The 26,142-nt window shown below is 38.5% G+C and overlaps 1 protein-coding gene across 1 annotated transcript; it reads left to right on the top strand.

Annotated features, from left to right (window-relative positions):
- On the top strand, window positions 1-26,142 carry pou2af1 (POU class 2 homeobox associating factor 1; the record flags this gene model as incomplete). The annotated part of the gene is made up of 7 exons (XM_083886872.1): window positions 1-77; window positions 393-573; window positions 792-966; window positions 9,655-9,782; window positions 21,985-22,024; window positions 22,132-22,415; window positions 25,738-26,142. The coding sequence occupies 7 exons, from the start codon at window positions 1-3 to the stop codon at window positions 26,140-26,142; spliced, it is 1,290 nt and encodes a 429-aa protein (XP_083742998.1).

Raw genomic sequence — 26,142 nt, 5'->3', positions numbered from 1 at the left:
ATGTGCCAGCAGGGAGCAAAAGAAGGGTTACACCCTGGACATGTCATCACTCCATCACAGCGCAAACACAGAGACAAGTAAACCATCCATTCTCACAATTTAGAGTCTCCAATTAACCTTGATACGGTGGAAGGAACCCCTCTTTGTCATGCTATTTAATCATGCTAAAAGTATGTCTAAGATGCTCTGGTGATTTCTTTTTTAATCTTAAGCAAAGTGGGGGCTTTATACTGAAAGGAATACAATTTGTTTGTTGATGTACATTACAGAAAAATGTCCACACTTGTACAGCATGGAACAACTCAAGCATATGAATAATGACACAAGTTCCCTCTTGCTACGACAATAAAATCTTTCTGTCTCTGTTTGTCATTGTGTCTTCTTTTTCCCAGAGCTTCACCTGTGTTTGTGTGTGTTTTTTTTCTGGATGCTCCAGTTTCTGTGGAATCCTGGTTCTCGGGCTGTGGAATCCTGGTTCTCGGGCTGTGGAATCCTGGTTCTCGGGCTGTGGACTCCTGGTCATCTGGCTTAGGACTCCTGGTCCTTGGGCTGTGGACTCCTTGCCGTCTGGCTGTAATTTGGAGTCTATAGAAGTATAAATAACGAACATATAGCTGCAAGGGAAATTACACTTTTTTTTAACATCCATGACTCAAGTATATGAATAATGTCACAAGTTCCCTCTTGTTACGACAATAAAATCTTTCTGTCTCTGTCTTTCATTGTGTCTTCTTTTTCCCTGAGCTTCACCCATGATTTTGTGTGTGTGTGATTTTTTCTGGATGCTCCAGTTTTCTTCCAACATCGAGAAAGACATTGACAAGACACTGATACTCCTCAAGCTGTGGACTCTTGGTCGTCTGCCTGTGGTTCACCTAGTCCTTGGGCTGTGGACTCCTGGTCTTCTGGCTGTGGACTCCTGGTCATCTGGCTGTGGACTCCCGGTCATCTGGCTGTGGACTCCTGGTCATCTGGCTGTGTTTTGGAGCCTGTAGAAGTATAAATAATGAACATATAGCATTAACATAACATTTTTTACATCCACATTGTGAATTATCATCTATCTGTGTTTCTCAGGAGTTCATTTCTAATGGAAGCATGGGCTGTTCTGATCATTTTGCAAATTTCCTAGAAATTGGAATGGAATTTTTTCTCCTAAAAGCAGCAGCTGTGTTGAGCCACAGAGTCACTCTCAGTTGGCATGAGGCTGACAGAGAAATCTGCTGTCGCTCTCTTCATCATTAGATAAAGATAAGAGTCCTAAAGATGTAGTGAAAGCAGAGGAGATATGATCCGCACTGAAAACTAGCCGACAGGCTAAACTGTCAAATGTGACTTCCAGTGAGTAATACTGTAACTGTTGCTTTTCTGTTTTGTTTGTTCAATTCCTTGTCATTCTCCTCTCTGCGGCCAGTTGCCTGCACGCTGGTGGATAGCAACTTTCCCTCATAAAAAATAAAATAAAATAAAATAAAATAAACCCACATTGAGACCTCTGAACTGAAACATTCTCAGTCTGCAACTCTTCAGCTGCCTGAAGTATCTCCAGGCAAAATTCTTACCCAGAGATGCCTTTCAAAGTGAGTCTAGCAGCATACGTGTGATGTCCATTTAAGTATTTGAGATAAGAGTTTTTAACCTAAAGGTGTAAGACTTGGTGCTTTGAGACCAGGCTGTTTTTTTTTTTTTTTTTCAAATGAAGACAATGTTGATGCTCTGAGGGAAAATCATGATCTTTTCACTCACCCAAACTAAGTGGATTTGTGCAAACACTTAACTGCATTCATGACCAGGAAATGGTGATCATCAACCCCATTTCCTCATCACAGCAAAAGTTCCTGTTCACTGACTCCAGCCCACACAGATTGCTCATATCATGAGATGCGAGTCTCATAATGTTTCCAAGACTCAAAACCAAATCAGTTAAAGGTGCATTCTGTCACTATAGTCCTGTTTTCTTTAATCTGCTGCAGATTTAAACTTTTCAGCATATGGAAGCTAATTGTAAAAAATTATGTGAATGTGCCCGATTCTGTTCTCACATCCAAAGCATATTGAGTTAACCTAAGTATGACATGTACTAGGGCCACTCAGAGGTATAGGGGCTATCACTGATGCCTCACAGCAAGACAGTCACTGGTTTGAATCCCGGTTTGACAGAGGGCCTTTCTGTGTGGAGTTTGCTTGTTCTCCCAGTCCAATAACATGCTGAGATTCATTCGAAATTGACCATAGGAGTGAGAGCGAGAGTGAATGGTCATGTGGCAGATAAAACAATAGACAATGATTGAGAATACAATGTACTGTGTCAGCAAATATCGGTACTTTTGACTTCACTGCATTTGTGCAGTACAATGCATGACATGTGGACTTTTTTTAAAATTAAAACTGCACTCACTCACTCACTCATTCACTCACTCAATCACTACACCACCACTTCCCGCTTTAAAATGCAGAATGCACATTTTGGCTGGTTTGTTCCATATGTGTATTCTTAACCATCTTACATACATGTCTTGTCTAAATTTAAAATACTTTAAAGCTACGAAAAACATTTTTAAAGCAATTAAACTCTTTACACACGCAAACATAGTATACTATGCGCAAAATGTAATTTCTTCCAATAAACCTTCCAGAATCATACACACACTGGATATTCAAGTCAATAAAAAAGTAGTAAAGTGGTTACATTTGTACTTTTACTCAATAAAGCGTTTCTTCCTTCACCCTTCCATTGCTACCAAGTTCATATGCAACTGAAATAAATGAGTAAGAAATTAATAACATTACAAAATCTATCAAACATGTGAAATGTTGAAGTCAATTCAGAGATATGAGCATATATAACTTAAAATGTTCCATAACTGTGTGCTCTAGCTAATATATATATATATCGGATGTAAACATTTTAAATGTGTGTTCTCCTCATCCGCCATCAGACCTCTTTGTATAGTTTTATAATAAATGTTTTATTTTATTAAAATTAAAAACTAGTGATAATCTCTATGTGCAAACCACCGGTTACTGCAGCCAAGGAGGCTGGAGTTGTACTATGGTAATTTGCATGGTCTCTAAAAAAAATAAACTAATACATCTATGTTAATAAGTAATTTTGGTTTAGCATGAGCCCACAAGTCATCTTATCATAAAAAGCACGATTTCCCGAAACCAATTGCTGTTTTTATTACATCGTTAAATGCTACAAAATAAAAGCACATTCAAACACATTGAACCCGCCAAATCAGTTAGATCCTATCACTCAGTGAGGCAGAGAAACACACAGACGTTTCATAGCTGATGATCATGGACGTTTGGGGTTTTTGAGCGTTGCTGGTCAGTGAACCTTGACGTGCATGCAGGTGTTTCCCTCCTGCAACAACCAAGGCCAGTTTCAGGCTCAGTTTGAACCCAAGACTGAATTTAGTCTCCAGATTTTTGCAGCTGTTTTAATGGTGACAGTATTTTGAGAATTGAATATACGAAAAAAAGATGCACAGAGAATAAGCTAGCTGTGTGCATAACTAGTTGTATTTTTGTGCCTTCCAAACTATGCTGTCTCAGAATCCTGCTCATGCTCACACACAGAAGTCCAGATTAAGGTGAATAGAAAGAAACAACCTCTGACCAGTGGAGATCAAAAGAGGAGACTTGTCTCACAAGTTAAAGTCAATATCATATAGTTTTTTTATTCTCCATTTTATTTGAGTAAATGCAGAGATTTATTCCAACATTTGACTTTTTGAACTGAAAGAAAATACAGCGTCATGCAGTCTGAGAGCATTCAATGAGAATATACAGTTTGCAAGATGCTTAATTTCCATATTTGCGTACCATTTTACAGATACAAAGTAAGAGCTGTTGTGAACATTATATTATGTAGTAAATGTATTTGTCTTGTTTTGCGGTAAAATATATATGCGGCTAACCGTCTTCTAAGCCTCTTTCAAGAGTCTGAGAAAGAGGAAGTTAATCACAATGACATGACTGTAAAAACAACTGCCTGCCGTATCAGACCTGAACTCCATCTAAAACAACATCCAGCAAGCATTTTGTCTTTTAATTTGAAAGCTACTTTCAATACAGTGTGTGGAAGAGTTTTCCAGTTTTGGGATCAATAAAGTCTGTCTGTCTGTGTGTGATGTGTTGATTATTTGGTACATGTTCATGTCTTTATGTAGTATATTAGTACTAGTATCAGAAAACTAATTAATGACATATTCAAATAGAAGAATTATACTGTAGGTTTATTCTGCTAAACCAACCAAACAAAATTGGGCCACATGGCGGTAAAGTGGCTCATATTGTTGCCTCACAGCAAAAAGGTTACCAGATTGGATTTGGGTTTGGCCAAGGGCCTTTTTTTATTTTTGTGTGTGAGTCCCAGAGTTTCCTCCCACAGTCCAAAAACAGGCAGATTAAGTTAGTTGGAGACTGTATGTTTGTCCTTTGATGGACTGACTCTATGAAAGGGTGGACATGTGTTCTTCTGCTATTTTTATGTAACCAGACATTGTGAGACATGAATACAATTATTTAAATGTGTGCATTATTATTGTCAGACCAATTAAATCAAGGTTATTTACTATAGATCCAGTCCCAATGACACATCTAAACCTTTAAAGGAGTCATATTATACCCTATTTCTCCAAGTTCACCTAGTTCCCTGGTGTCCTAATGAACATGTCTGTGACATGCTTTGGTCAAAATACCATAAGGATGAAGCACCACAGCAGTTCAATCACTCTGCAAAAACAGCCCTGTTCAGAACGCTCTGTTTAGTAGTATCTCTTTAGGTCCACCTTGAAAAACAAACAAAAGTAAAACAAAAATTAAGGGACACAGGAATTGGCCAGAGAGGCTACTGGAGCTAACAGCAGTTAGCATTTGTAAAAGTGATCATTTGCAGACTCTAGCAGGCACATTGCTGTCATATATAACATGTATCCACTGGACAAGCTTTTTTGGGAGGGATTACATTCATTATTAGAGTATTTAATGCTTCGAACCTGAAACCCAGACTTTCTCAGCGCTTGTTCCCTCCCTCCCTTTTTATTTTTTTTATTTTGCAGTTTCCTCAGCTTGGCAGCGCTCACATATCTTCAATCTGCTGCAGCTGGGATGATCTGGCAGCTAGTTCTGGAACATCTTGTGTGCAAGACCAATCAGCCTCCAGGATTCACCTACACACACAATCAGTTAATGCACACCTGCAGCACATCACACCCTGACACACACACAAAGTGAAAAGAAAGTAAGGAAAGCACAGCCCGGGGTCATAACACTGAGAATAGAACTCCTCCTGTATAATTGTAACTATACAGACAGTAAGAGATTGTAACCACGGAACTATTGAACAATACTAGCTGTCAGTCAGACTCGTGTCTTCTAATAAACTATGACTATAAACTTCTAAAAATAAACTTCTCATGATTGTTTTTTACTAAAACTATACATCTAAGAATTACAGAGCCCCTGAAGTGACATGAGAATTATTATTTTTTTTTTTGAAATCTCGAGTTTCAAAGTCGAGATCTCGAGTTTCCAAAAATAAAAAAGTTTTTTTTTTTTTTTAAATTTCAAATTTCCAAATTTTATTTATTTTTTTTTTTTTACTTTTTTTTGGAAACTCAAGATTTTTTTTTACTTTCGCAATGTCATCTTCTAATAACCCCCCCTGAAACAGTTGTTTACTTTTTATATACGATTCATGTGTGACAGCAAGATGTGGTTTCACCAGTGAACAAGTTTGATGTACTGCATGCAAAGAAACGGGCTAATAAAGCAACATTTACAATTCTAATTTACATTTTGTCTGGTTATAAAGGATAAGAAAGCATGCAAACTGTATAATCTATGTATTTATGTACATATGTAAAACTGAAATTACAAAAAATCTTCAGGAAAAAAAACATTTTTTCCAATTACACAGTAACATTCAGGGGGGACATTCAGGGGGTCCCAAATTTAATCAGGGGGTCTAGCCCCCCCGACCCTGTAGAGGTCAGGTAAGATACACTCTTATGACTTGAGTAGTGCTGTTCTTTTGAGTAATTATTATATTACTTGCCAATTATTTTGGTAATCAATAGGTTCTGTGAATTCATTTGCTTGAATGTGAACGTTCATTTTATAGACTAAGTATTATATGCATTAATCAAGAAAACAAATATTGGATTCATTGATAATGTTCAACTATCTGTAGTGGTCACACCCAACCATTGCTGGGACATCACAGAATACTGTTATATCATGACCTGTAAACAAACACTGGTATGTCATGAAGTATAAGAATACTGTAATTGATTGTCCTGTGTTCAGTGTATGTGAATGTAACAAATGTCATTTCCCTCTGTATTGTTGTTGTCTTCATCTGTACAGTTTCATTTTGGCATCACAATTGTGTCTCTTCTTTGAGACGTTTGACTCTTGAACTTGTGATTCCACGTACTTAGCACTAACAGTGAAACTTGATGCATTGGGGAGATTTGTGGTTCATGAAACTGTGACATCTCATGGGGATTGTTCGTCAGCTACACGCTGTTATAAAGCACAGCAGTCATCGTGCCACTTTGATTTTCTTCACTTTGAGCATCCAATACGTATTACCAGGATACACAGTATGCACTGGGACAAAAGTAAGTACAAATTAATTTACATGAGATAAATTGTGTAACATTTTGCCACTTTCATGCAGATTGTTTAGATAAGATGTGCATTTTGATTTCAGTGTGAATCGTTAAGTGTGGGTCGAATGTTTTGCTCTAAACCTTTGTTGTTATTGTTGTTGGGGAGGTTTTATTACTTATATTTTGAAGAAGTGGAGACAAAATATCAGAATAACAGCCCTGCAATATTCAACCTTCGAGAAGTTTTTAAATTAATTATCATCCTTATTTTTATTATTATTTTGCCAACATCTGTATCTAACCATTGAAATAAAAGAAACAGATTTTTTATTGACTTGAACCTTTGGTGATTTTGGCCAATTATAACTGATTCATACTGTAAGTGTCTTTTTATTTTTAATTGGTGGTTAGTAAAATCCTAACCACAACATTGACTGAACATTTCTCCCACTATACAAATGACCTTATTGGATATTGTGTTCCCCCTCTAACAGACGGAAATAAAAATGAATGATAACTTTTCCCGCTGTAATCCGTATCAGGATCGGCAGTGAAGCTGCTTTGTCAGACCCTTTTTGGAAAGAGGAAGATGGTAATTTGGAAGTTGGCCTCACACTGCTATTGGCCTGTAATCTTGATATGCAAAATGGTGGCAGGCAGGACAGACGACTGCACAGCTGTGACGCTTCCTCTTTTGAGTCCTTCTCGTGGTGCAGCGTGTTATTTGTCTCTGTGCGCACTCACGTGTGACGAAAACTGAGAACGAAAAACAACAACTTCAGTTTTAATTCAAAGATCATCTTACCACTGTCAGAACCTCACTTTAAGTTTTTTTTTTTTTTTTTGCTCTGTTTGCTGATATAAATATACTTGATAAGAGACACACCCCTGTTTGCAGCCTTTGCCAGGAATCTTTTGTTAACTGTTGGCTGTGTCATTCTGTCTGACCTCCTGAAACACAACCCTACTGCCACAGTGAGAATTTTCAAAATGCTACAACAAACTCTCTGGAGACCAATGAGGTCAAGATCACCTGAAAAAAACATGTATGTCACAGTACAGAGTTATGATTTATGTACTGATGTCATAGACCATATACAGTACAAGACATGGACTTATAGTAGCCGTTAGCCACCAGGGGGCGACTCCACTGGTGGCATAAATAAATCAGTTTGGATGGAAGCCTATGGGAAAATGAACATTTTCCAGAGGAGTCAAGTTTCAGGACTTCTTCTTCAACAGAACATAATGTCAATTTTGTAAATCATCTTCCTATTTAGAGGGAAAAAGATGATACGACAACACATATGAGTGGACACCAGTGTGATTGACAGCTGGTAACATACAATAGGAGCCTAGTTTCATGCCAGTCAAACTACAAATCTCAAGGAGTTATTTTTTTTGTTAATTGAAGAATATGTACCACCCTCTATATACAGCGTATGGGTGACCTTTAGGACAGTTGGACTGGAGCTTTTTTTTCAAACATTCATTCACAGTCACAGTTCATAGTTAGCATGGCTGGGTAGTGAGTGTGAATGGAACCTCCAGGGTGTACAGTTCAGTGGATGGATGGATGAACAACTTTTTAAAATCTGTATCGATCTTTTACCAGGTCATACTGAGAAACACTAGGTAAGTTGTCCTGGAGCTGACAGGCTTAATTAGCATTAGAAATGCAGTACGTCATTTCTACTTCTAGGGTTCTTCCAATCAAAACAAGAAGATGCAGTTTGGAAGATACTAACATTCAAAAGTTTGGGGTCATTAGTAATGTCCTTATTTGTTAAGGAAAATGTATTATTTCAATGAATATAACATTAAATTAATCAGAAATACACTCCATACATTGTTAATGTGGTAAAGGACTATTCTAACCACTATTGGTCTGGGTGTATGTCTAGGCCCATTTCCAGCAACCATCTCTCCCATGTTCTAATCGTAGATTGTGTTTGCTAATCGTGTTAGAAGGCTATTGGATGATTAGAAAACCCTTTTAACCCTTCTGCAATGGTGTTAGCACAGCTGAAAACAGTTTTGCTGGTTCTTTGATGAGAGTACATTTTGAAGGGAAAATTATTGTTTTGAATAAAAATCATCAAGTGTGAGTTTTAATGGAAAACACAAAAAAATTTGTATATGTGACCTCAAACTTTTGAACAGTAATGTAGCTGTCATATATTCATTAATTCATTCATTGTCTATCACCTTATTCTCCACAAGGGTTACGGGGCGGCTGGTACCAATCCCATGGGGTGAAAAGCGGGGTACGCACAGGTCACCAGTCCATTGCAGCACAAACATAGAGAAGAACAACCATTCACTTTCACACATAATGGGCAATTTAGAGTGGTCAGTTAACCTCTGCATGTTTTTGGACTGTAAGAGGAAACCAGAGAACCCGGAGGAACACACTAGACATTCAAACTCCACTCAGTGTGAGGCAACAGTGCTAGCCATGGCCCACTGTCATATTGTTGTATACAAAAGTGGTTGTATGCATTGTCTATGTGCTTAAAAGTTCTAACCAGGAGTCATGCAGCCAGTGCTGTGTAATGAGAGTCATAGCTGATTATTTCAGGTGAGAAGTGTGTGTACACTGTACATGTTGTTGCCTTTTCTGATATTAATTTAATCCAATCAAAATTCTGTAAAACCTCCATGGTCATTTCACAGTAGCCAAGTAGACGAGACAGACAAATAAAGCCTATAAGACCATAAATACAAGCATCGATTTTTAGGGACATCTGGGCATTTGACATTATGTAAAATGTAACAAAAATAATGAATACAATAAATCACAGAAACAGGTACTTGGATCACTTCTGTGATTTTTAAGTGTAGTTTAATCTTTATGAATATCTTCATCAGCAATTCAAATAAGAATGTACAATTTCTCATGTGGAATTTTTCAGCCATCATTCTTAACATTTTCTTGCCAAAGGTCACCATAAACTCCATGAACCCGCTCGAGATTGCCTGAGGACAGCAAACCACCCTATATTCATCTCTATTTCTTCTCCTGCAGCTCCACCATCTACTCTGGCCAGGTCCAGGCCTTATCAAGGTGTCAGGGTCAGAGACCCAGTAAAGGAGCTGCTGAGGAGGAAGAGGAGCCTGGAGCTGCACAGCACCAAAACAGCACCTTCTACTTTGGTGAGGTCAAATGATTACGATGACGCTTTACACTAGCTTTGTGTTTGAAAAAACTAAAAATTGAAAACATCAAATGATAATATTGCAAGTAAAAGCAGCATAGGACTGGAATGATTATATTATGTGTTGTGATAAAAGGCAATCACAATGAGATAATTGTGGCAAATGTGGAAATATTTGACATGAGAAGTGAAAATGCTGTCCAGCTCACCAACATACAGTCCAAGTGATTTATTCTAATTCAACATTCCAATTACCCAGGACCTCATGATTTATAAGATTTTTGTTTTTCACCTTGAAGGTCCATTGTGCTAAATTTAGGAGGGTTTAAATGCTTTTCACATTTTGAAGTATACTCTTACAACATAAACAAAGAATAGCATCCTTCCTAGTCTGGGAAAGGCAGAGGTGAACATTAGAATCTTCAGTTTGTTACAGTCTTAGAGATGTCACTAATTCTGGAAATTAGACTAAAAACATGTATCCTATAGAAATGTTTCATTCCAAAATGTAAGGTAAAGCGATTTCAGTTTAATTGACACAAGTGACTAAAAATGAAAACAGTGAAGAGGCATTATCGGAGTAAGCCTTGATCAGAGCCCTCCTCCCTTTTCCAAAGAAAACTGTTTCCCCCAGAAACTTGCAAACTGTAAAAACCTTATCTCCCCTCAATAAACAATTAAGCAGCACAGGATTTATTAGAACTGTCAAAGTAAACAGTTGTGTCTCATGTGTCTGTCATATTTAACATTATGTCATTTGTGTACAAACAAGTCTGTATTTATGATTTGGACTGGTTTTTTAGTGTTAGTACATCCTGTTATATGTTGTAGGTGTAGTCACTCACATGGACGTAGATTTCACATTGACCCCTGAATCATACGTCGACATGACTGCCATATGTGTCCAGTCGAGACAAGATTACAATCAAATCATTAGGGGAATCACTGTTTTTTTTTCTGGTTGAAAAGCACATATACTTTTACTCTTCACAAATAATTCTAGGTCCTGAAACAAGTCATCACTTACTCATTATTCATCATTCATTTTCAATCGTTTTGATGGATAGGCTGTGAAAGCTGTTTGTATTGAAATAAGCCCCACATGGCAACATTTTCAGCTGTTTTCTTTGTCATGTCAACTTTCTAATAATGCTCCCTTCATGGTGTTCTGATGATTTATTATCCTGGTCTATATGCTGACATGCGTCACTCATCTGAACAGTCATAAAATAAGCTGATTCACCGATCTCTCACTGCAGACATCACAAGACCTCTCAACGCATGCTTTAGTTCGTAGACGTAAAGATGGATGAGCTGAAACTGCATTGAGCAAGTGTGTGTGTGAGAGAGGTCAGTTTTCCCAGATGGAACCTTATGGCATTCTGAGCTGAAAGAAACGGGGTCTGCATGGGGAGAGGAACCAGAGCCAGGGGGGGATTTTGTCCTTACATAATCCAGGTGTTTTTCCATGACAGTTACAACCATCCCCTCAATGGCTCCAGGGCTGGGCACACAGCCCTTTATGCAAAATAACTTGCAGCCGTGCCAGAGCTCCCTCTCACATGCTATTTATTAGATCTTCCACTGCGGTAGAAGACGGACATGACACACACACAAACAGACGTGCACATGCACTTCGTCCATGAGGACTCAGTAAACAATCAGTAATATTCACCTTTTACTGCAAGAGTCTGTCTATGGAATATGAAAATTCCCTTTGATGTTATCGTCCAAAAATATATTTATATTTTGTATATATAATATATCATAACTGTATTAAGCAGCTATTATCCACTGAGCTTGGATTGTCCTTGTGGTCTTTACTTTGCAATAATACAATAACACACTTCCTTCATATGCTGAAAATCTAAAATGCCTGACTTTAAGTGTTGCTGTCACTATGAAGCAACCACAAGACATTCTAGGAATCCACTGTGCTTAGCCAAGAAATACAAAGAGCTGCAGCACTTAACTCCCCACGAATGGCTTTTTCTTTACACTTGAACATTTAATGGCTTATAGAAACAATTCCTCATCTGTAATACATAAAAAAAAATAAAAATGCCTGCAGGCAGTATCTTTTTACCCTTGCGCGGAGCTAAGCTTGATGTTTCTACTCTGTATGCTAAGCTAACTGCCTGCAGCTTCATGTTTCGCTACATAAATGAGAGTGCTGCACATTTACAATTTAGGTTTGTATGGCTTAAAGCAGAGGTGTCAAACTCAAATGACCTCAGTGCCAGTGAGCGTCTCGTCTTGTCAAGTGTTGGCCAATCCAGAGAAAAAGCAAAGTGTGTGAGCGGGGGTAAACAAATGTACACACAATATTCCACCATGATATCAATAAAGATACTCATGAGGATGTTTTTCAGAATTTAAAAATAAAAGTGCTAGATTTCATGTGGATGTGATGTGTACTTCACAATAAAAAACATTTTAAGGATAAGAAACATGAGTCTATAATTGAGTAAATAATAATGTGGACAACCATAATTAAAACACCACACTAACATTTATGTCTGTAATTTTGTGTTGAATGCAATGCACTTGATAATGCAATGATTACAACTGTATGTCTTGTTAATACTATTATACAATATTGCTGGCTAATTTATTTAGTATCATATTCTGTCAATATTTAAAGGAAGATGAGGTTGTGGTGAATATTTTCATGACATATTAAAACTATCTAAAATAACTTATTTAAAGGGTTTTTATTCTTTGTGCTCCATGTCTAGGTACAAGTATAGTTTGTTTTCATTATTTCTCTTTGTAAATTAATTCATTCTTTACATGAGTCTAGTCGAGGCTGCAGGTTTTGGGTTGTTAGTAATTACAGATGTGACAGGCATTTTGTGTCATGTGAATGACTCCTAAGAGAAAACCATGCTTTATTTATTGTCTTTTTGACTTTAAATGGGAACCTGAAGACCTGAAACTGAGAGCTATTCAGGACAATGTTTACTGACATAAAGACATCAAGAGAGATGTATAGGCTGACAATTCTCATAGATTCATGTACAAACTATTCTTACCTGTAAATGTGCCCCCCATTGACCATTCTGCATTGCATGGCACGTTCTGCTTCAACCTATGGTTTTAAAAGAAGACCATATTATGAGTCAACTCGAAAATGAATCATAGTTTTTGTACCTACAGCAAACTGCAGTTATTTACATCTTAAGCGATTTTTAATTGTTGTATGGCATCGACCATTACCTGCTGCCATCGTAACACTTATATCATCTATCTGAGGCTGCATTTACATGATGACAGTCTGAACAGAAGACGCAAAAGTGGCGTCGCATCGTCACTTTTTATTCCGCGTTTAGACAAGCATTTTCAGGAGGAAATCTGCGTGCATACGGTGACGCAAAAGTGTGTGGAATTCGATTGAGTATTCATGCCAGGTGGCTAGGTGGTGCTGTGATACACTATCACACAAACACTGCCATGTCTGAGCGCATTCGTTGAATCTTCCTTCTTCACATGGCTACCGCGGGTAATAAGAAGCTGCCAGAGCAGCTCGAAGGTCTGACGCATGAAAATAATCCAACATGTTTGCTTATTTCCCTGTACTGGCACATGTATGTACCAGCAGATCTGAGCAGAGATTTGCATCTTGGCAGTGTAAACGAGCGTCCTCGTGTAAACGGGGCCTGAGTGTAGGGACATCCTGTCTATATCAAAATGTCGACCTATTTATGCAAAAAAAAATCAATTGCGCACCTCACCCTTGATCTAATAACATAGTTATTTAAAGATAAGCTCACTCAAATGCAGTTGTGGTTTCTTTCATCCAGTTATATATGTAACCCATGCATTGCACAATCGTCACTTTTCTGCTGAAGAAATAGTCCTATGACTCTAATTGAAACAAATTGCTGTATGTTGTGAGCGATACAAAACTAAACTGGCCCTTTAATGCCTGTAAACCCCCCCTTAAATCAGAGGGTGTGTCACTTCCACTGATTGCAGAGCCTTAAGAAAGAGCAGCGTGCTGTCATAATGAACAAAAGATTACAGTTCAGCCGCAAAGCTTTGGTTTGTGATCCTACTGTTTGCTGAAATGTCAACACACCCACGCAGCACCGTCCTTACCACAGTGGGTGTTGGGTTTAGAGATAGTCTCCAGCAGGAAGCTACATATCTCAGGCTACTTATGAGGACCAAATCCAGACCTGCTGGTTTGTTTTCTTAACATGTACGCATGTTAAAACAACATGTTCTACACCCACAAAAAGTGGATTTCTCTGAATTAAAGGTATAGTTTGGGATTTCTGAGGTGGGGTTGTAATAGCAGTGTATTACTGCACATCGTTTGTCAAGAAGCATCCATGGGGGTGAGCATGACTGAGCTCAAAAGCCTCATTTGCTCATTAGCTGTATGTGTGTATGTAGCTGTCCTGCTGTACGTTTTGAATTGGTACACATAAAGTAATGAGAGGAGAGGAGACACAGAAGAGAGACTCACCAATAGCTGCAAGATTTAAAATAATAACAAATATACATGTGCATATTAGTATTATCCTCTATGTGCATCTATAATAATACGAATACTAAAAATAATCATAATAATAATACTTTTATACTTTTCCTTTTTATTTAAAGGTGCCATATGTAAGAATGTGGCCAAAAATGGTAAGTACATTCAAATTCAAAATACCGAGATCTTTTAGGTTTCGTTTTCTGACGTAATTGGCAACCCGTGGTTGCGCGGCAGCTGAGACTCTACTGACTGCAATGATTGGTAGACGGCTGTCATGCCAAAACATGATTTCAAAACATAAACATGATTTGCAGTCTGCAAAATATTATTTTTAATGCAAATATTTTGTCTGTACTGTTGTTGTTGGTGAGTTCAGTTTGTTATATGAAGATTATTCCTGAGTCTCTGTGACATATTAGGAGGATTTTATGGACAGTTCCTTTAGATTTATTACATAATGCACCTTTAAGTATTATTATTTTGTATTATCATCATCATTATTGTCATTATTATAATGATGTTTTGCAATTAAACTGTACTTGTATATCAAAACTTGGGAGGGAGGAGGTGTGTGTCAGGGGAGGCGAGTGCAGTCACTCACTCACTGACCCGTGAACGTAGGGGAGAGTGGGGTAATGTGATAGATTTTTTTACATTTGCTCCCCTCTAGCCAAGCTAAAATTATATATCAGTAACATTTACAAATTTTCCATTAATTCAGGATGTTTCCTAGCTATGGAAATGATCAGAATGTCTTCAGCACAAAGGGCAATGAAAATATGATTGTTTTTTTTTAAAAAGTGGTCTTGTGTCTCACTGAGACAGACCTGAGAAATCAAGGGGGCAAAGTGAACCAGTTGGGGGTAAGCTGATCCACTTACTTTTCCCACTTTAAAACTACCATAACAACACATGTAACAATACAAATCCTGACAGCTAGATTGACAACCACACATTCCAAAACTAACGTCGGACTAGTAACAGAATAATGGGGATAGGTCAATTAAGCACATTTGTTTAAACAGTTGAAAGTAACCCAAAGTACTTAAACAGTAAATCAAATACTACATAATATAATTCAAAATTGGCCCCAAGTTGTTTTCCTGGTGTAGTTTCTTGGCATGATGACTTTTCTACAATGTTTATGACATTAAAAATAAAACATATGTAATGTAATATACTAAAATATGTTTAAGACTAAACTTAACTTGTGCTCCCCACAGCATTTGTCTCACTTTTCCCCAGAGCCACCTTTTTAGAAAAAACAACATCTCTTAGCAAGTTAGGCTAATCTTAAACTAGCATCAGTCACATGGTTTTATATGTTGGAAGTTCATCAACATGTATGATATAAGTTTTTCTACCTGAGTCCATTTGCTTTGACACAACAGTTGATTGAGTTCACAGCAACAAAATTAACTTTTACATGCAAAAAACACATTCTTGTGTAAAAACATACTTGCCACAGCACCAGCACCAACGTCTCCTTGGGAGTAGAAGCCCCTTGGGAGGGGCTTGAAAACATAATGGTCACATGACCACAAATGTGTTCCGTTGCCTAGATACAGGGGATGTCTCACATTACCCGATGTCCCCTACTGACAGACACACACAGAGAACTGTGGGCTGAGGAGGTGACTCTCGTCACTCACTGACTGACCCACGCATGTACTGACACAAGCTGAACTGTGGCTGAGGACGTGAATCTAGTTTGCGAACGTACTGTCACACAGAGAACTGTGGCTCAGGACGTAAATCTTGTTCGTGCTGTCACTCACTCACTGACCCGCGAACATACCGCACTCAGGGAGGACGTGAGTCACGTCAGGGCACTGGGCTCCTGCTAAGCACTGAATGATTGCCCCCAGACTGAGGTCTGGGGGCTGACTATTGACTCTTCCGGCGGATCAGGTGATTTGATGCTCGACTCACTGGTAGTACTATCCACGGTGTCGTTTAATTCAGATGTTTTGACACCAGCCTCTATTGTGGTGGTGGCTGGCAACCAACCCCAATTGTCATTGCATAAATAAAAAAAAGAAGATCACTCTCCCATGGCCATTCCACTGTTGAGTATTGATAGCCTGCCAATACTTTGCCAGGACTCCTTTCAGTTTTGATGCTATCTGCGTTTTGCAAATAGCCTCCTTCCATATATCAACATATTTCGACTGACATGACTCCCAGTCCAGTCCCTAGTGTGCCTTCATGGCCTTGTAATCCAAATTTGTTTGCAGCAATAGCTCGACTTCCTCATCTGTCCAGACAAAGTTGTCTGTCTTACTTTGCTTCTTCGCCATGTTTTGGTTTTCGACCGTGGGCTGCTTTGCGCTACTAGAGAGAAGTAGAAGGAATCAAATTTCACGGACTTTTATTACAATCAAATTTCACGGACTTTTGCGTCACTGCGTGCATGCAGATTTTCACCCAAAAGACGCTCGCCTCACGCCAAACAAAAAGTGGGAACGCAACGCCACTTTTGTGGTTTGTGTTCAGATCGTTGTTGTGTAAAGCTAGCCTGATTTTTCTTGCTCCTGATAACTACCGGGATTAGAAATTGAAGTTTGTGTCACACCAAAGTCCATAGAGAAACATTGATTTTACATCAAAGGACATAGGAGTTGGATAAGATAAGATAAGATATACTTTACTGTATGTCCCCAAAAGTGACAGAAACTTTTCTTCCACAAGGATTTAAAACTTTTTAAAAACATGTATAAACACACAGAAAACCAATTGTCAATCCACATCTGCCTTTATTCACACACATGCTTTGAAATGTATTTTTAAATAAAATACCAAATACCCAAGTATTATATGTATCAAACAATGTGTGTATTTTTGTATGTTCAAGATACTAAAAATACTTCCTCCCAAGTGGTGCAAGAGCAAGTGCCAATCTATTGAATGACATTGTGATACAAAACCTGTATGCATTAAACAAAAAGACACCATTGGGATAACAACTCATGGCTCAGTGGAAGAGATTTGGAGTTATAATCAAAGGGTTGCCAATTTGAATCCTCAAATGTGGAGGTACCAATTGGTTCCTCCACATTATATAGTGAGTGTTAGCAGCTAAATTCACATGCTAAATGACCTTGCTTCTACCAAAAAACAACTGTTACTCTGAACAGGAACTTGTTGAAATATACCAGCATACATTAAACTCACCTTACATCAACTTTGTGTCTCATCCTTAACAAGTACGGACAAAAAACATGTTACATTTATCTAACACTACAATTTTTGTTCTAATGTATTATTATTGTTATTTTGGTTTATTTCAATTTGATTTTGTTGTATTTATATTATCTGTACTTTAACTCCTGCAACATGGGAATTTCCCCAGTCTGGGATCAATAAAGCCAAATCTAATCTAATCTAATCAAATTGAAGCAGGTGCAGTACAGTCCAATCTGTACAGTCACAATCACCTTGCGTTTGTGTGTTTATATGAGGTCATCACATTGTTTCAAAGAAAATATTTTTTACAGTATTTTGATGCAAAATATGAAAATTTTCATCATCTAAAAAATACAAATCACAAAATAATTTGAAATACAGAAATGCTGCCCATTCCTATCTATATTATTAGGCTCAAATTAATTATATTCTTTTTGAACTCCTTTGTTTGGATTTACCTGTAGACAAGGGTTAGGGTTAGGGTTTTGTTAGTTCCTGTGTGTGTTTTTTTCTATTGACCTTGCTGTGGGAGAGAGAGCAGCTTATAAACTACAGTTTCCAGTCATAAAAGGCTGACTAATGGAAGATAAAGGTGAAGCCTTTTACTCAGTGATCATTTTAAGTGGCTTGTTAAGAACATACAGTATTTAGTATTTTATTCACTGCTGTTTGATATACTCTCTGGACACGGATGTTTGTATTGCTATTATTTTACTTTATTGTTCTATAACTGTTCTATAACAGTAGCAGAACAATGTCTGCTGCAGTGTTGTAATGTAAATCAGAAGAAGAGTTAGTGGGGTAGTCATGCCCCGTGCACATGTCACATTACTGTTTCTATTATGGAGGACTTCTTCTCTGCCCTGCAGTTGTCTCAAGCACAAGATGGTGCTAAACAACTGGATGGATACTTGGTCTGTTCAGCAGATCACATGGATTTGCTGAAATCCTTCCCAATGTGTTGCCAGCTTCCTGTGAATCTGAACACTCGTCTACCTGCCTCAATGGCCTGTGAAAGGTTTAGTTTGAAGTTTAGTTGAACAAGTTCAAGGAAATACTTTTACTTCTAAAACACAAGTACATTTTATATCACGAAATTAATTGTAATACTGAAGTACAATAAATGTCACATACTTTAAAACTTTTACTCAAATAATATTGTAAAAGGGGACTTCAACTTCAAACAAAGTATCCCTTTTAGGTACGTTATACAAGACTGGCCTGCTGCCACCATCAGCAAGTTTCATTTTGTTATATTTAGAACTTGTTGTTCAAGCCTTCCACTAAAAATAACCTAAGTAACACATTTAGCATTCAGCGCAATAGCAGACCAACCACTCCTGTGTCCTACAAGCAAAAAAAAGCAGTTTGGACAAGCCTAATTTTTTAACAATTAGTCATTCGGATGTCATTAAAGCAACTTATGGGGAGACAGATGCCTGCCTTTGGGGTAATGTGGAAGTAATGCCCTGAGAGATGTAAAACTAACCAGCTTTCATACCTGTACAATCTCCCAGGCACCTGACAGCTCATGTGTGCACATGTCGGCCGAGTGCTGGCAGCATAATCAGCAGTCTTTCACTGCTGCTCGTGTCACGCTCCACACAAACACTGACACAAGCTGTCAGTGCTGTCACTGCCTCTGCTTCATTATCTTTGACATTGTAACTGTGAATTCTGCACTGCACTCAACTACACGATCTAAGATTAACTTCTCCTTCGAGTGATAATACAGAGCAATGTCGATCTTTACATACATGTGTCTTTCAAAGAAGAGATTACACACACGTGTGGTTATGCATGGTGAACTTCTGGGTGGGCAACATGACAAAGAGAGAGTGACTTTGCCGAACCATGAAGCTTAAAGACCTGAATGTAACTGCTGACATACAAGTCAGACAAATTCATAAAAGCATTAAAAGACCAAAACATAACATTCAAAGGACGTCCAATCTCTCAAACAGACAGAGGATAATATATAATTGGGGATTGTATTCAGATTCAGATTCAGACAACTTTATTAAGTTATTATTATTATTTATCGATTCCTTTGCAGCTCACCACATCTGCATCACATTCAGCCAGTCTTCATTAAGAATCATTAGCAACAACAGATAAAGTATGGTAGCAGTGATCAAAATACATCATAGATAAATATCAATACAATAAAAAATAATGCATGACTAGATTTAAAATGCTAGTGCTTACACTGGGGTGCATTACCAGCGGCCTGAAGGCATCATATCAAACTCAACCGCCAGAATGTGCTGGGGTTGGCTGACAATGGAAGTGGTCTTCCTTTTCACTTGCAATGTAACCCAGGCTGTTTTTATCCTAAAAAGTTAGCTCAAATAAAATAAAAAGGTTAAAAGACTCTCAATAAAAGAACAATAAAAATGGGTTAAAATCAACTTGTGTGAGGACACACACCTGACAGCTCACTGCAGTCAGGTGTGTGTGGCACTGATTGGTGTTGATGAAGCCCAGGTGTGAAGAGTGTTCATATACCTGAGTCTCCAGTGCTCTGTGCTGACTCATTGTCTCACCTTCAGAGGTGGTGAGAGGTTCTCTCTGTGGCTGCTTAAGTTGTTGGTGTATGTATAAACACCAATTTAGAACTTTGTGTGTGTTTGATGTCAATTGCCTGTTTCCCAGTGTATAACTTGTGGTGCTGGAGAGTTTATTGTGACTTCAGCCTTTTGGGTTATCAAAGGTCTCCAGGGCAGCCTTTGTGTTTCGTTTTGTGTTTCCTGGGTCTCCTGGACAATTGTGGTTTTGAGTCAGCTGCTTGGCAGCATTGGTTCAGTTAAAGCTCACATAGAGTGGTCCTGTTGCACATATATGTTAGTTATGGAGGTCTACTTACATACATTAACTTGTTTTTATGGTCAAAAACCTCCTAGTTGCTGTGAATGAGCCGATAGAAATCTCTCCTTACTGACGCTGTCCTCAGCCGCGGTGTTTCAGACTGAAATCTCACACCCAGAAGACAGACTGTGTTGTGATTGGCCAGCCAGCGTAGAGCCTTCCCAACTGTCTTGTGATTGGCCAATACCCAGAAGTGACATATTTAGCACACAAGCTCTCGGAAGCGCAGCTCCCCCCTCTGGAACGGTGGATGCACTGCTACTCATTATCAAAACATTTTTTTAACAGTGTTTAAAAATAGCTTCTTCACGACTCCCCGCCGCAGTCCCTTTTATGACTTTGACCCGGAGTCAGACCCAGAGTCAGAAGACACTGTCGCTCATGAAATACCTCCACAACGGACGCTATTCTTCGTCTGCGGTTCAATGTACGCAACCGGATGTGCCCAGACTAGTGCCCGGACCAGCAGGATCTGCTGTTCATGAGAAATGCTGTTTACCATGTGACAAGGCTATCCATTTATACGTCAATACTTTCCATATAATAACATGTTATTCCCTGATCATGTCATTTAATTTCTTTCAATCCATGTATGGTTACAGTTTATTTTATTATTTTCAAGACATCACCAGTTGTGATATTTTCTCGATTATGGGACCATCGCTAATCACAATACAAAAATGACTTTTAATTATTTAGTGGATGGAGATTTCTTGAGGTCTGATGGAACTTGTTGCCATTTGTCTGAGAAGAGACGAAGTCCAGCAACCGAGGAAGATTGTGTCGAACTTGATGCTCGAATAAAGCTACTTTTCAACCATCTTGTACCATTGATAAAAGGAGGTGCTGCAAAAACAACTCTAGAAAACTAGTGTACTTCTCACTTGATTTTTAATGTCACTAATAATTTTTTTCTGAAGAAATAACGGTTTAGTAAAGTTGTAAACTACATTTTGTAAACTATGTTCCAATTTAGTAGAAAATAGATGATAAAGTACACCACATGGGATTCACACAGCTGGTTTCGTCCAATTCAATTTTATATGTATAGCGCCAAATCACAACAATACAAGGCATTGTATATAGGAAGGAAGAAACCTTTACAATATTATAGAGCGAAGAGAAATCCAATAAGTGCCTGGCTGCAGGTGAACTTTTGGTATCAAAAACTGACAGGGTGCTGGTCAAATGTCACATTTTAATCTTCATAGCAGGAATTACCTGATACGTGCAACTGCCGTACTACGTCCATTAATTACTATATGTATAGTCTGTATCTTAATCCTGGAGCTCACTGGATAAAAAATCCAGCTAAAATAGTTCCAACATCCGTGTTGCTCTTACATCCATCCAAATGTATTTGTCAGGAACTATCAGGGTGAATCTCAAGTCTACTGTAACGGCTCAAGTTCAGTGACATTCAAGTGTCTAATCACATTCCCTATGATGTATATTTCCACCACACAGTCCCTATGCATTCACTCAACCACAGCATGTACATGCATGATTACAACTCAGCTGCTGCTCCCACCTGGACTTGATCGTATGCCGTAAATATGGCATATTATGTCAACATGTTGTCGTTCAGTCATATATGATTATGGCTCTACAAGTGTTGTTGACATACTCTGTGTACTTTCATCTTTTGTTTTTTTAGCACGAGGTTCAACGCAACAACCAGTCCACATCCACACAAGGTAATGTATCGCTGATATGCAGTACATGTACCTGAAGTGATTCCTCTAAGTGCAGCATGCCCCCCTTGTGGGTGTTTGCAATGACTCAGCTTCTCTTTGAAATCCAGCCATCTTTGGCTCCAGTGCTGCCGGCGGCACCACAGCTGAGCTGCCTGCTGCAGCTGCAGCTGAAGATGGACCACAGCAGTGCACGGGATGGAAAACTCCGTCCCCGGCCACCGGTGCTGCCATGACAACGTGGTCGTCACCTGAATACTGCCAGCAAGAACTCTCGGCCCAGACTCTGGCCTACCCAGCCACCAGTCTCACTGCTGACTTGTACATGCAGACTCTGTGCCCCAGCTATACCATGCTGACCTACACACACACACCACTGCTCACCAACTTTGGGGTGAGTATTGGGCCTTGTGCAAAATTCCTTTGTATCACAATATTTGGGTGCTGCTTATACAATTTGTATTGCAATTGTGATGTATTGCGATTCTGTTAGTATTGCGATTCGATTGTATCAATAATTAGACACCCTATAGGTTTCTACTGCACCCGCACTCATGCATTTTTATTTGTTCACATATTTGCGAGAAGAAATAATAATAAAAAACTCAATTAAATAAAATAGGAAAGTGAAAGGAATACAGCCTCTAAAAATAGCACCAATGTGAACCTTCAAATCAACAAATGATTAAGAGAACCTCCAAAACTGTTGAGCTCTTACTGGCAAATGCTGACAATACGAACCATACACAGATGCAACGTTAGTGTTATCTCTGTTGTAAATTATAATTATTATTGTTATTAAGAACTGGAGGAGTGGATGGAATCTAATTTTCCAGCATTATTATTATTATTATTAGTAGTAGTAGTAATAGTAGTAGTAGTAAGAGTAATAAGAAAAGAAAAACTGTTATGTTCTTTGTTGGTAAGAAACTAAACCACTGTATGTCTTTAAACTTTAAAGGGGCAATATGGGGCATTTTTCATTTATTTAATTCTAAAAATTCCCTCATGATTCATAAACTATCGTTCTATTTATATCTATCTATCTGTCTATTTTCACTGCAGACCCTCATTTCTCTCCTCCTCTGGTGAAGTTGTTTGGCAGTGAGCGGCACAACAGACCAAGACACCAAAGCAAAACATACACAGTCTTTAGCCATCAACTGAAAAGATACATTTCAAATAATCTGGCTGTACCACTGTTATTAGTGAAGCCAATAGCCAGTATTTCAGTTACAAATACTCCATTTCTTACATGTAGCCACTATCAATATATAAATATGTTGAAGATCAGCTGCGTTGGGGGAAAACAAATTCCTGATATGTTTCACATATCAACACACTGGGGATTTGTCAAATAGGAAGTCATATGAATGTTATACAAATATACAAGTATACTTATTTCTACAAAACATAAACCAGTCACACTTTTGTTTTTAGCAAAATGTGTTTCAGTATAGTTGTAAAGATTTTACTGTGCCTTTTGAGTTTAGTCTCCTCGGCAACTGTAACTCTTATTTCCACCCTGCTAGATTCCCACTAGATGACACTTCCTAATTTGCTAGATGACAGAAATGCGGTACAAAAGTGTCAAAAACTCTTTCCTTTTTCTTTTTTGCACCTGCTGAATTGTCTTGTGTCGTGGACACCATCATATTTTGTCACTCCCTTTAGATGATTTATCTTCAATGGTCAGAGCCTCAAGATCAGTCAAAGTACCCTATGCAATTACACAATTTAATTTAATTATATCAACGACATAATTGAACCCTTCCATCGTCTTTTGACTGAAAGATGAACTGAGCAGTAAAAAAAAAAAAAGTTTAATAAAGCCTTTTATTGCTAAAGAGGGAAACATGTGTCTGGATTTTATAAATCTAGCCTGAAGCTAGATTAACTCTATTGAGACTGCTCATATGCACGCACATCTATCAGTGATAGTAACTTATGCATTAAACCCACCCTAATTACATACCTGGAGTGAACATACAATTTAGGTACAGGAACAGTGGGCAGCACACATCTGCACAAGCAATGGGGGTTGGGGAGCTAGCTCAGGGGCACCATAGTCCTTTAAACCGGCAACCCAACATACCATGCTGACTAAATGTAACTGAATTTCTTAACTGTCTTCAGCATAATTGCTGTTTTTTGTGAGAACAGTGCATTGAGAAACCACTGATCGCAGTTGCACTCTCTGCTCCAACGGGTCAGACTCTAAGACATCACAGCAAAGTTTAGCTGAAGTTGTAATAGCTTCAGTATTGAGTTGATGAGTTGATGACTCTAACATATTATGTATAAAAGATCCCAACTCTGCACCTCAACCTGAAAAGCAGAAAATATTCACATTTAAGAAGCTGAAAAATCTGAAAGTTTGTTTTAAATATAAAAAAAACAAAACAAAAAAAAACAATCAAACCAATGACTTGACGATTCATTGAGTAACCCATTAATAATCAATTACTCGTATTACTATATACTGCACTGCAATTGCTTGTTCTGTAGTTAAGTGTAACAAAAGAAAACATGTTTGCATTTTAGGTTTTTTAACAGTAGATATTTTAATGTGGAATAGTTTTATGTGTCAATAGATTATTTGTCTATTATCTATTGAGCGCCTTCTGCTACAGGATTTAAAGAGACCATCTCTCTTTCATCATTAGATTAAGAACCCTTTAAGTCCCGCAAGGGGAAATTCAATTCTGCAGTGAGTTAGTGAACACTAACTCACTGAATAAAAGATCCATTACGGACAATCATCTCATAATGTTTCCCCGCTATTGCTAGCTTTTCCACATTTACAAGTCTGAGCTTTAGGGGATACGATTGGTGGGAAATGTTGAGCGATGTGATCTGACAGGAGCAGTTACAACTGAACTTATAGGGGTTTTCCCTTCAGTTAAAAAGCAGCACCTTAACTGGCTTTTCTCAAAGGAAATTGTGTTTGTATTCTTCTACTGATGTGAGGGTTGGGGGTTTTGGCACATGGAGTCATTTCCCAAGTACTTTTTGAAGCACCTGTCCTTTTGCACAATTGTGCTGTGTCATTATTATGGGTTAATGTCGTTGGGTCATGTTATTTGCAGTGGGTCTTTAAGAGTAAATTGTGTATAAAATTGTTGGCTTAGTCCAGTCTAACCTGTGGGAGTTTCTGAGGGCTGCTGTAAACATGTGTCGATACCAGTTCTTTGGTGACGTTCAGATAACCACACTGAAGTGACTTTCTTCAGGAAAGGGTTTTTCAGAAGCAAATGGTTCCAGGTAGAACCTCAGCCCTTGTAGAAGGAACCTTTTGGAACCCTTATTTCTAAGAGTGTATGGTATTTTATTCATATGCATGCATGCTGACAGTCATGGTCTTGTTCCCCCTTACTATTGTTCCACACCAGTACCAACCTAGTTTTGCTTCAAATACTTGAGAACATGTCATATCAGAAATGTTGACATGACACAAAAATTGAATTTTTTACATTCAAGCTGTTGTTACACAATGAATAAATGCAAGTAAAACAGCAGCTGGGAGCATATTCTGTTTTTCATCTTACAGAGTGGGCCTAAACATGGTTTTACAATGATATTTGTATGTGTATCTGTCCCCACGTTCACAGTGTTATTCCATTGGCTTTAGACAGAAAGACAGAACCTGTATTCATGGAAAAAATATGATTTGATTTACAGGCTGTTTTTGCTTCATTCTGATCTGATCTGTCCAGACCATACCAATGGCCCCAGCACCTGCCTCCCTCCCTCAGATGGAGCTCCCAGACTCAGGGTTGACCTATCTACCTTGGGCACAGCCTCTTACCACCATATCTACTGTGCCCACCGCGGGGGTCCAGTTCGCTCCTGGCACTGCAGCAGCCCTGTCCACCCCCCCTCTGATGCAGTTGCCTTTGTCCATGTCGTTGACCACCATGATCCCTCAGCTGGAGCCTCATGGTGCAGACCTTCATCCTCACATCCTTGACCTGCCACAACGTCCAGAACTGGATGAAGATGCTGGGATCGAGCCGGGATCACCAAACCTACTGGACAAACTTCTGGAGGATCACAAAGACGATGATGAAGAGGAGAACAAAGACTCATACAGCAGCTCACTCTTCATACCCAATGTCTAA

The sequence above is a fragment of the Microchirus variegatus genome (genome assembly GCF_963457635.1).
Source record: "Microchirus variegatus genome assembly, chromosome: 3".
Taxonomy (NCBI): Eukaryota; Metazoa; Chordata; class Actinopteri; order Pleuronectiformes; family Soleidae; genus Microchirus; species Microchirus variegatus.
Note: the sequence above shows the minus strand (reverse complement) of the source record. Positions and strands in the feature narration are given on the sequence as shown.